Raw genomic sequence first — 12,402 nt, forward strand, 5'->3', positions numbered from 1 at the left:
AATTCAGTTTTGTAAGTGCAGAGCAAGCCGGTCATGTCACGTATAAAGTCCTCTGGCCTCGTAACAACTGCCCTGGTTGTAAGCTGGCTATTATGAGATTGCTGGTCAATCAGGCATTTGTTTTGGCTAAATATGCTTCACATAATGTTGACTACTGTGCAAATTTAGATGCATTTGCTTGTGTCTGTGTGAGACCTGATGTAGAAGCCTCTCTTTGGGTTGCTCCTTAGCGTCGTGGTCCCCGAGCCCATACTGCTGTTCATCAGCTGTTCCCTCAAGTCATGGATCTTAGCTTCAAAGCGGCTGTACTCTGAAACAGAAATATAAACACATAAACACTTTTGGCCCACATTCAGACACATCAACAGTTAGTTAATAAGTTATAGGGATGCACCAATCTGACGTTTTCTCTCCTATGACCAATTCTGATACCTCAACTTAGAGAATTGCGCAACTACCAGTTGAAAATTACTATTAAAAATTGCACAACTAATTGACTTGAAAATTTGTACAATATTAGAAATGAGATATCCTCGTTATGTGTGACAGTTATGACCTTACCATCGGGTCTATACTGAGCGATGATGGTCACCGTCTGGCCAGCGTTCTTCAGTGCTGCAGCTGCCTGTTCATGTGTGGCCATACGCAGGTCCACACCATTCACCTGACGCACACACACACGCACACGCACACACACACACACACACACACACACAGCGTGACTTTTAACACCTGCAGCTGAAAAATCACTTAGTGTAACTGTAGAATGCATTAATGTGTGTGTGTGTGACACTTTTATGAAGATAAAAGTGTCCTTACACTGAGGATCTGATCGCCCTTGTGCAGCTCTCCGCTGAGGTCAGCTGGCCCTCCTGCTAGGATGAAAGAGATAAAGATTCCCTCTCCGTCCTCCCCTCCGACAATGTTGAATCCCAGACCAGTGGAGCCTCGGTGGATCAAAACTCTGCGAGGCTCCCTGGAAGAGAGAAGAAAGTAGACATATTATCAATAATATTATACACAATAATATAAACCGTACCACTAGCACCGCTAATCCTACAACTGCTTATGTTGGTACTGCTAATAATAAATCATTATACAGTACTGAGCTGAAGAATCATTGCTCACCTGGGGACATCATCATCTCCCATCATGCCATGCAGAACGGGAGAAAACCGACTAGGTGAGGTGGGAGTGAGGGCTTGTGGGTAGTCTGACCCAAGGTAGTTGGGGTGGCTGAGTTCAGTGTCCATTTGAGAATATGCTGGGAAAATACACACAAAACCAAAGTGGGTACAATATACCGCTTTTCAACCGACTACATGCACTGGTGGAATTTGATATTTTCCTTATGCTTAGTGTGCCTAAAAAATCTTTAATCATCTCATGAAGGCCTTTTGCAGAAATAGTATCGCCCTGCTCAGATTCTTTTATTACAAGGACGTACTTTTATCAAGATGCGGATTCAGGTCAAGGACACTTTTTGTGTTTTTGTGAGGAATGAAAGAAAAGAAAAAAAACTCTGAACCTGTACAACACCTCAGGTTTGAATTTTCACAGAACTCCCACAGCTCTAGTGAGTTAGAAAGAACAAGTTGTTCCCTCTACTCTACTTTTGACTGCTGCTTCAAGTCCAAGGAAAATTCTCTCATTTTTGTGGGTGTACATTCTTGGAAATACATCAACTGAAAGGCAGGACATTTGGTGACAAAGCTCTCTGGTGTGATTTTTTTCGCTAGCCTTACTTTGCAACACGCAGTGTAGATTTTCACACAGAGAGACAGGGGCTTACTGCTGGTGAGGTCCGGAGGGTTGTAGGAGTTGGTCAGGAACAGGTTGTTGGGCTTGGCCACCCTGAGGTACACTACCTCGGCTGTGTTCTTCAGAGCCCCCACCGCATCCTCGTGCATCACGTCCTCAAGACACACATTGTTCACCTGGTTGTTGAAGACAAGCAGGGAAACACAATCAGGATCGCCAGGCACAAAACGACAAGGCTCAGTGTGAGAGGGAGACCAGAGGTGACACAGGGTCCTCCATTTCATACTGACACATTTATATTCACATTTGTGATGTATGATCTGAAACTTAGAACGTTTATGACACCAACAGATCAAAATTAGATAGACATTTAACGGCAAAATCTTTTTTAAATTTCACCATTAGTGATGAAAGTAAATTCACTTGATTATTTTTAATGGAACACAGTAAGGCTTAAACTGATTTATTACAGCACAGACCTAGTTTAAATCATACACAAGGTAAAATTAAAGCTGGAGTGTGTGACTTTTACACATAAATTACATTCAAGCCTTTGCCACAGAGTTCACACGATGCTGATTAAGTCTTTTGAAGCTGAGGAAAGCACTCTGTATTTCCCATGTAACAGAGTTGTGATGCCTTGAGTCTGTGGATACTTTCCTAAGCTGGCACAACGGAAGTTGTGAGTTTTACGTCAACCAGCCAGAGCTGAAGGGGGCAGGAAGGAGGAAGACACCATAGTGACAGAGCAGCAGGTGCTGTAGTGGAAAATCCTAAGAAGTGTCCAAGAAAAGTTTTTGGAGTGGATTCTCCAGATCAGGAGGAAGGATTAAAGTAAAAAAATAAATACTTTAAGAGAGGGCTCCTGCAGGTGGGGATGATGTGGCCAGCTCACCTGCAGGCGTGTAAGCGTATGTTGACAGTATTTGTGTAATTACTGTCATTGCCAGAGGGGGGAGACAAAAGTTCAGCACTCCAGCTTTAACTATTTGAAATTCCTTACTCTAGAAATTAAAAGAGAAATTGCTGAGCATCTATCAGACTAGAGAAGTAAAGATAAGGTCAATCACAAATAAAGCTAGGGCTCCTTTCTGGATTAGGAGCCCTTAAAGGTATGCAAGTCCCACCCTTAACTAGCTTTGTGTGTTAAGGTCACAAAAAGCATTATTACTTATGGCTTAATATATCCACTGATGGCAGATGTATTTTTGAACAGATTCACAATGAGCAGAAGCATGCTGCTGTATCCCATTTAGAGGTAAAGCATTTGCTGAGACACCATTTAGTAGAAACCAAGCACCATTTTGAAGTTGCTAGTGTTGAGCTTGCCATCAGCTGCTCTGCGACAGTCTCTCTGTTCTCCAGCAGATGGCAGCAATGCTGCTTGAGACACACTGTGGCAGCACTCCAGTTAAACATTCATCCCATCCTACACATCTATTAACATATTAATGAAAGTAATTTCAGGCCATGAAAATTACAGCTGTAATTCATCTCGGCTCTTGATACATCAGTGCTGCTTGTATACACAAATGTGTGAGTGTGCTTGTCTGTGAATGTGTGTCTATGTGCTCAAGAGGTGAGAGTCTGGGGCTATTAGTGACATGTATATGTGTAAGACCGTATATCTCTCCGTGCTGGTTATTATTCCATATGAATGACCAACCGCTAAGATCTTGTCCCCGATCTGCAGGCGCCCATCTTTATGAGCCGCTCCGCCTTCGATGATCTTGGTGACATAGATACTATTATCTCCCGGTATGTGCTGGTTTCCCACCCCTCCAGCAATGCTGAAACCTAATCCTGAGAAAAGGGAGCGATGAGAGAGGCAGGGAGTGAGCAAAGGAGGTATGGGTTAACACAGAGCAGATTTGCTAAATCCAGAGGGCACAGCTTAGCCGAGTATAAAGCATCCTTAAGCTCGTACAAAAGCAGCGATGCTGTACACCAGTCTACACTTCCACATACCTTTAGGTCCTTTGATGAGTTTGATTTCAGTGACTTTCTCTGCTGCTGGTTTTCTGCGGAGAACATAGAGGCGGACGATAGCACCTGCCTCCTTAAGGGCCTCCACAGCTTGGCTGTGTGTCACCTCCCTCACGTCAACATCATTCACAAATAGGATGCAGTCGTTCACACTAAGACACAGAAAGAGAGAGACAGTTTAGTGTGAGTTTTTGTTTTGATGAAGAGTGTAATCCTCCACCAGAGGAGGTCAGGAAGCAGTCAATCTCCTGCTATCGCTGTGCTGGGGATCCAGTTTCACCACAGACATCTGGCCTTTCCCCCCAATTCTAAGTATCCAATATTAACAGAAACTCTTCTACTATTGATCTAGCACAAGTGTTAGCTGCAGTTTAGCTCTCTTTGCATTCCTGAAAATCATGAGGAGTTGATACGTGAAGTGCAAGTGACAGTCTGTGTGCGGAAGGGACGCCGATTTTCAAGCAAGAAGATTTTGATGAAATAGCTATTTTCAGATGAACACATTCTTCCTCCAAGGGACTAAAAACTCTACTTATCACTGTTCCATTCATGTGTTTAAAACTGATTTTCACAGCCATGAAAATTATAGGGTGTAAAATTTTGTAAGACTGAAATAATTCTTGAGGGCAGCCAGAGGTTTAACAAATGAAGCTTAGCAAAAGTTCAATCAGGAGGACTATCTTCATGCCTGCTCTATTTATCTACATTCTCTCTCTCTCTCTCTCCTTCTCTTTCTCTCTTTTTCTTTCCTCTCCCACTTCCGAGCTGACTGAAGGCGTTCACTCTTAAAGGTCCAGTGTGTTGAGTTAAGGGGGATATATTGGCAGAAATGGAATATAATATGTACAGTAAGTTTTTTTAGTGTATAATCACCTGAAAATAAAAATTGTTGTGTTTTTGTTACCTTAGAATGAGCCGTTTATATCTACATAGTGAACGAGTTCTGGTCTACAGAGATCACCATGTTGCACCACCATGTTTCTACAGTAGCCAAGAACGGACAAACCAAACACTGACTCTAGACAGGGCCATTTGTGCTTGACTCATCAGCCACCATAGTTAGAAGCCCCTCTGGGATGAGCGGCATTGGAAAAACACATATGTTTTTTTAAGTGAAACAGCTTTATTTGGTGTTCTTAGCGGTCTAAATCACAGTGTCTGTTTGTTTTGGAGAGGAAGAGACCTCTGAAGATAATACAACTCCCTGTAAAACCTCCTGAACATCTTGATCTTAAGTTATCAGAGAGAAAAGGTAAGCACACATTAGCATGCGCTAGGCTAACGGCCATCTCTGACATGCCAAACAGTGATTTGTGACCTTGAGACTGCTTTATTTAGTGTTTTCACCAGTTTAAATGATAGGGTCTGTTTGTTTTGTAAAGATGGAGTCCCCCTGCGGATAATTCAGCTCCCAGTAAAAACCTGCTGCACAATAAAAACTGAAGGAATTCTAATCAGGAGACATTTCAACTACACGCCACTAAATCTTCTTAAAGCTTACTTTAAGTTCAACTAATCAGATTTGCCACAACCCCTGTGAGCCAATCACCACAGTGATGTCAAACTTTAAAACTATTCCTTTCTCTGCTGCTGTCACTTCAGTGTCAAATCTCCTTCACCTCATTCCCCTACAGTTTTCATCACAGCCACCACCATCAGATGTCCAGCTCCACATCACATCCATGCAGATTTCCAGCCATTGCTCCTCACCCCTTCACCACCAACACCAGTGTCTAGACTCCATTATGGGACTATTCCTTTACAGCTCATGGCATCACTACCCCCTTGAAACGATGACACCGCAATGGGGTCTAATCACTAAAGACTCCTCACATATTTCTTCAACTTTTACTACTGTGCCCACAATGTCAAATAAATTAACTTAATTACTCTTAAGCCTCACTTTCAATTAAGTCTCCTGACTGGAGTGAGATGCATCGCTAAAGCCAACTCCAAAGGGAACCGATGGCTGCTGACATCATTTAAAGGATTTTACACTGACAAAGTGTGAGCTGCGTACTGTTTATTAGGCAATATTATATATATTTTTGCATGTAAAGAAGAGCACATTTTTTAATGCTGAAAATTTGGACAACTCCACCATAGAGCATCCTCTAATGTTCTCTGTAGCTGTGTGCTCAGAGGGATTTACATGCTACTTCTACTAAACTGTAAACAACATGTACGTATTGTACAAAACGTCACTGGATGTTTTTGTTTTTAAACAATCAAATAGAGAATTCAAACCATCTGAAAGCAACATAAATCTTAGACCCACAAATTGCAGGTTTTGTAAGGTCTTTAAGGAATTTCATTTTTAAGCTACTATAAAAGCAGTAAGGCTTAAAGTATTTTCCCTTAAGATATTTGACATGTGTTGCTCATAGCAGTCAGTAAAGGCCAAGAAAAAAAACCCCCATTGCATTCAGGCAAATCGTTCTCTCCAGGTCTGCTTTACCCTCTGAAGTCATTTCAGATGGACATTTATAGGTCAACTGTAAAGAGAATGATGGGAAGGATGCCTCTGTACATGGTTTATTTATTGGAGTTGCTGTGTATTGCTATTTTCTTACCATGCTATATCATGTGCTTAAAATAGCATCTCTTTTAACATACATAAGTGCTATGTATACATGTATAAGTTTTGAGCATCCCAAAAAACAATAAAGCAACATGAGAAAGTCTGTTGTTTGTAGACCAAATACAACAGTAAAAGTAAAGAAAATTGTTGAAAACCTACAAAAATAGTAGAGGATATTTGTTGGATTGTGGTTTTCAGATCTTGAATTAAACAGGCAGGTCTTCTCTGATGTAACGTTGATGCTGAACGGTCTGGACAGTCAATAGGCGGTAGATCTGTGGTACATTACTTTGGACTTAAACTGAAGAGGTGAGGTACTTTTGCTGTTTCACTTCTCTAAGTGTGTTTGCTGGTAGAAAAATGACTGGCTGTCTGAATCAGTGAATTCAAAAGAAAATGTTCGGGAAGGTGGAGACAAAAGGCAGGGTAACTGCGGGCAGCATAGCAGCATTCCTTTTATCTGAAACCCAGGTCAGACTAATGGGCCCATGGGCGTTTTTGATTGTTGGATTTCATGTTTCTGGAATGTGGGAACATGAATGCACCAAGGCTGGCTTTGTGTTAATTGTAGCTTAGATGTGTGTGGTTTTACCTCAGCCGTCCATCCTGAGCCGCAGCTCCTCCAGGTATGATTTTGGTGATGAAGATGCTGGGGTCGTCGCCCACGTGAGGGTTGTCTGTTCCTCCTGCTATGCTGAAGCCCAGGCCTGAGTTACCCTGAAGTAGTAAATACGAACAGAAGCGCATTGTTATTCACATCAGGGGCATTGTATGGAAACCCATTTCTGCCAGGTTGATGAACAACTTCAACAAAAAGATTCTGTAAGTCATTAAAATGAGAAACTTTCTTGAAATAATGACAAAGTAACTCAAAATAAAGACAGTATCTCAAAAATAATGATGTGGTATTTTAGAAAATGATGAAATAATATCACAAAAAATAAAATATTATTGCAAAATAATGACATAATACTTTAAAATAATGGCATAGTATCTCAAAATAATGAATTTGTATTACAAAATAATGACTATCTCAAAATAATAAATTAATATCTCAAAATAATGACATAGTATTACAAAATAAAGATTTAGTATCTCAATATATTGAGATACTAAATCTTTATTTTATATATAATGATATAGTATTGCAAAATAATGAAATATTATCTCATAATGATGAAATAGTATCTCATAATAATTACTTAGTATCATATAATAATGACTTAGTATCTCATAATAATGAAATAGTACCTCATAATAATGACTTAGTATCTCATAATAATTAAATAGTATCTCATAATAATGACTTAGTATCTCATAATAATGAAATAGTATCTCATAATAATGAATTAGTATCACAAAATATCAATTTAGTATCTCATTATAATGATACACCTTATATCAAGTCATAATTTTGAGAGAGCTTCTCATTATTTTGACATACTGTGTCATTATTTTGAGATAAATATGTTAATATTTTGAGAAAGATTCTCATTATTTAATATTCTATGTCATTATTCTAATAATGAAATACTGACTCATTCTGGGAAAGTTTCTCATCAGAATGACTTGCAGGATCTTTTGTTCCTCTTTGATTGTGGCTCTAAAGATTAGAGATGGTTATATATGGTTATTGAGACTATTCTTATTCCATGTCTACTGCATATAAATATATCTTAAATCAAGTTTAAAGGATTCATTTCTCATACTCACTCTCTCCAGTGTGATCTCTTCATATTCGATTTCCCCTTCAGTTCCATTCACCTGTCAGAACAGGACGTTAGTTTATAGTATTTTAAAGTAAAGTAAATTTTACAGTTATATAAACAATCATACAAGTTTGCCCTAAATAATATGAGTGAAAATTACAGTTAAATTCCTAAAGTGAGCTATTGTTGATTCAGCATTACCTCTGGGCTCGATCATCATATGTTGCTATTAATCAACTAACTCGGAAGTCCTGCTTGGGGGATTTCCCGTCAGCTCCTGAACTCAGCATCATCAGCACTAAAATCTAATTATAGCACCTATTAAACAGAAGTTCTGTCCACCTAATGTGATCCAGAACCGTTCTGCTCCTCTTTGACGTACTGTATGTGTGGACCAGTGTGGTACCTGGTTGAAAATAGCATCACTATTCTTTTAGTCTAATTCGCCTTCTAGCTGAACAACTCAGCTACACATCAGCTTTACCTCTGCAATTAAGCAAGTCCCAGAGGAAGAGGGAATTTAAAGAACTTCAGACTTCACTGTTTTTGTGTCTGACCTAGAAAACAACTTTTCTTAGTGCTGTAGTGGTGCAAAAAAATACTGGTCTGTGGTGGGAAGCTTTTCTCTATGAAGTCTCGTTCTCTAATCCCTCACAATTCATGACAATATGTTGAAGGTATTTCACTGCTTTCATTTTCGAAAAGACATTATTAAAGAACTTTGAATCAAATTGAGTAATGTTTCTGCTCAGTCTAATGTATATCAAAGAAAGAAGCCTACTTTTAATTAAAAATGGGACAAATTAATTACTTTTATCATTCAGATTAAAACAAAACAAAGACCTCTACCTGGATGCTGGGAAAGGAATGGAGTTACTGATAACACAGACTGAATATGAAGGCAGTTAAGTTGAGCCTAACATAACAGTACAATAAAGGGAAGATTAAACATAATCCTTACATATGGGGAGCCATCGAGTGTGTCAGTGTTCACAACCACTGGAGGAGTATTTCCCTGGAGGCAGAGAGAGAAGACGCATTATTAAGAAGTAATGGCAGAAACTCAAAGATGAGGCAGCTCCTGGATGGGCTTTATATCCCTGAAACCTACAGTCACAGCCAAGACTGATGGCCATTTTAGCTCTTAGCTGAGATAACACCATCCTCATTCTACTATGGTTGTCACTCGAAAGGATCGAGAGCACTGCTTGAGAGCATTTGTTATTACACACCCATGATGGACACAGTAATAATTTATGCTTGGCCCCATGGATTCTCCAAACTCTTGGTCTTTGGTTTATCTTGATTGAATTATAGCTTTTGTTATCGAATACTGTGGACGTGGACATCTGCCTCCTGCCCACTATTTATTTCAAAACAAACCTCTGAAGACAGCAAGTCAATGAGAGGATGGGATTTCTGGCATTGATGTGGTTTGGGTCTAACTGCTGGGACTCTTCTCTGTTAGCTTAAAAGTAATAGTTAACCTTTACACATGATCTAATTCCTCTCCTTTTAGAGAGACCGTTCACCCCAAAATCAAAAATACATATTTTACCTCTTAACTGTAGTGCTATTTATCAGTCTAGATTGTTTTGGTGTGAGTTTCCGAATGTTGGAGATATCATCCATAGAGGTGTCTGCCCTCCTTTGTGGTGCTCAAAGCGCCAAAAAAATACCTAAATAAGTAAATTAAAATACATTTGAAAAACTCTACAGCAATGTCTCTTTTCCAGAAATCATCACCTCCTTACTCAAGATAATCCACAGACCTTGTTGTGACATTTCTTTCTACCCAACTGTATTGCCAACTGTATCACCAAGCAGAGGGAAGCTTGCATTTTTATCATGGACGAGAGGCTCTTGATCATGACAGTGCGAGGTGTTAGCATTAACGGCGTTCTTCTCTGCTGTGCTGTAACGTTAAATGCACACTCGGCTACCCACAACATAATTAGAGTTGCTCTGATGCCATTTTGTCCTCCCCAATACAGATTCCACGACCTAAATTTAAGCATCAGATGGCACCGAATACCGATCTGATGCCACTGTGGTAAAACGTTTTTTCATCACCTGTATACTGACCTTATCGTATCAGATTGGTGCATAGACTCGTGCACTTCCTGATACCTGATCAACATTTTAGGCACTATTGTTGGCATTTCCAATACTGGTATTTGTATTGGAACAACTCAAACCAAAACAATCTAGATACATGAAGAGCACTACAGATAAAAGGAAAACTGTGTTTGTTTTATTTTGGGGTGAACTGTCCCTTTAATCTCTGTATAATATATTCTCATTTTTTTATGCTCCTTTTAAGGATTTAGTCTCACAATCAAAGTGTCTGATGTTGGAAGATGTAAATACACCATTAAGTACTGTACTCGTTGGAGAACACGCTGACTCCCCCCTCTAAACTCCTGTGTTTATTTCTGTCATTGTTCTGTACCCCGCTGATTAGCATGGGAGAGAGACGCTGTGCATCTGAAGTGCTTACAGAGCAGCAAACAGCAGCATAAAATCAGCCTGCTGACCTTCACAGACCTGACAGCTCTGACACACACAAACAACCACACAACCAAACCTAACACACTTTCTCAGCTTTTAAGAGAAAAAAAAAAAAAACAATTTCACATTCTCACCCAGTGATGCAACTGGAAGTTATTTTTCCACTCAGTCAGTCTGTTACTCTTTCTGAGAGATTTAAGTTGTCATAGGAATTCAAAGAAGAAGCGTTCAGTTTTTGCATAGATTATTACAGTGATATGTGCTGCCAGGTAACCTAAAACTAATGCAATCTAATGCAACAGTCCTGCAATAATCCTCCCTTCATGAAGGTTATAATGCTCAATCTGTTGAAACCCCCTTTTATTTTCCTGCTATAACATCTCACAATGTACCGTAAAAAGCCTGTTCTTTACACAGCACCACCATCCTATGATCCATTTTCTCATTATTAATCAAGTTGAATGATACTAAATATAGCTGCCATTATAAGAACATACTCATAAAACATAAAACTGTCCCCCAGCCCCCCAACACAACGCCAGAGCCCGGCTTTAACTGCACACTGTTCAATTATAACATTGCCTGTGCATAGCCTCACCGTGTAGCTGTGTCCAACGGGCCGTGCTGCTGAACATTACGTCAAATTCATCCTTATCTGGAGACAGAAATAATGAGTATAGCCAGCAGAGAAATCTAAGCCCAGTGCAGGCAGTTTCCCTGCAGGGATTTGACAGAGCCCTCTCTCGCTCTCTCTGCTCTGTCAAGTCGTTCGACGTCGTGGTTGTTAGGATTTACAGTGTTTGGCTGCTCTTGCCCACCTATATTTTAGCACAGCACCTATTCAGCTAACCCGCCCTCTGCCATGTCTGTACAGGCAGCACCACCATCCACATCCAGACCTTTACCTCATGATGGATTTATGTGCAGTGAGATAAGCGCCAGAATATGCATATTATTCAAAGACATCCAGATTTTTTTGTTACACTGATTCCTAGATTTTACAGTGTTTCATATATATGTGATTTAATCATTTCTTAAATAAAAGGATATCAATATTGTAGCATGCACTGTGCTGAGGCAAGAAACAGAGAAGCAAAAGAGTGAAGCAGTGTGTTTAAATCGATTTCTTTTTCCATTAAGAGTTGAATAAATAGACTTTGTATTGATAATTTAGCACTGGAAACCACAAGATTCAGCCTCTATTAAAGTTGTAGCTACAGAACACACTCCCTCCTGAATATGTGATCATAAGACTCTCAGGTGATCTAATCAATCATCACTGCTCTGTGCACATGTGTGTTTGTCAGAGGCTCATGGCCCATTCTCTGCACGCTCACACTTCTTGTTGCTTCAGTCTGATTGACAGTTTTACTTGAATGTGGTAAAATAATGCTATTAATAACGACATTAGCCTGTTTAGTTAAGCCTAGGGATATTTAAAACACCCAACTGCTGTCTTTGCCGCTGAGATTAAATGTGCAAAGAATACCTCAATATCATCGGAGGGGTTGATGTCACGTGTGAGCGTGCACTGGATACAAACCAAAGGTTGCATTAGAGAGGCTTTAACGCTGCATATCCAGCACACCTTGCAGTATCTGTAAAGCCTTTAACACATAAAAGCCATCCAGCCAATAAGCACGATAATGACCTTTGTTGAAATACGCAATGTCAAACTATAAATTGGCATGTGTTGGATAAAGACAATGGGTTTTTTGAGAGCAACAATGAGCATGCATGCATTATGGGTATTGCACAATTTGAGTGTGTATCCAAAGTGCTGCCTTCTGTTTAAGATAGAAAGAGGTATAGACAAATACTCCAGACTGACCCTTACCTTAGGGCCGTGCAAGG

General features: G+C 39.8%; 1 protein-coding gene across 6 annotated transcripts in view; it reads right to left on the minus strand.

Annotated features, from left to right (window-relative positions):
• Positions 1 to 12,402, minus strand: part of dlg4a (discs, large homolog 4a (Drosophila)) — an 87,877-nt gene that overhangs the window by 12,625 nt on the left and 62,850 nt on the right. For all 6 annotated transcript variants that reach the window (XM_033642404.2, XM_033642395.2, XM_033642386.2 and 3 more), the window contains 10 exons: positions 8,999 to 9,052; positions 8,042 to 8,092; positions 6,921 to 7,045; positions 3,730 to 3,899; positions 3,428 to 3,564; positions 1,793 to 1,937; positions 1,129 to 1,264; positions 820 to 976; positions 562 to 664; positions 196 to 310 (listed from right to left, as the gene is read on the minus strand). In XM_033642404.2, coding sequence (XP_033498295.1) covers positions 196 to 310; positions 562 to 664; positions 820 to 976; positions 1,129 to 1,264; positions 1,793 to 1,937; positions 3,428 to 3,564; positions 3,730 to 3,899; positions 6,921 to 7,045; positions 8,042 to 8,092; positions 8,999 to 9,052 — 1,193 coding nt within the window. The remainder of the gene's footprint in view (positions 1 to 195; positions 311 to 561; positions 665 to 819; positions 977 to 1,128; positions 1,265 to 1,792; positions 1,938 to 3,427; positions 3,565 to 3,729; positions 3,900 to 6,920; positions 7,046 to 8,041; positions 8,093 to 8,998; positions 9,053 to 12,402) is intronic.

The sequence above is a fragment of the Epinephelus lanceolatus genome, chromosome 11 (assembly GCF_041903045.1).
Source record: "Epinephelus lanceolatus isolate andai-2023 chromosome 11, ASM4190304v1, whole genome shotgun sequence".
Classification (NCBI taxonomy): domain Eukaryota; kingdom Metazoa; phylum Chordata; class Actinopteri; order Perciformes; family Serranidae; genus Epinephelus; species Epinephelus lanceolatus.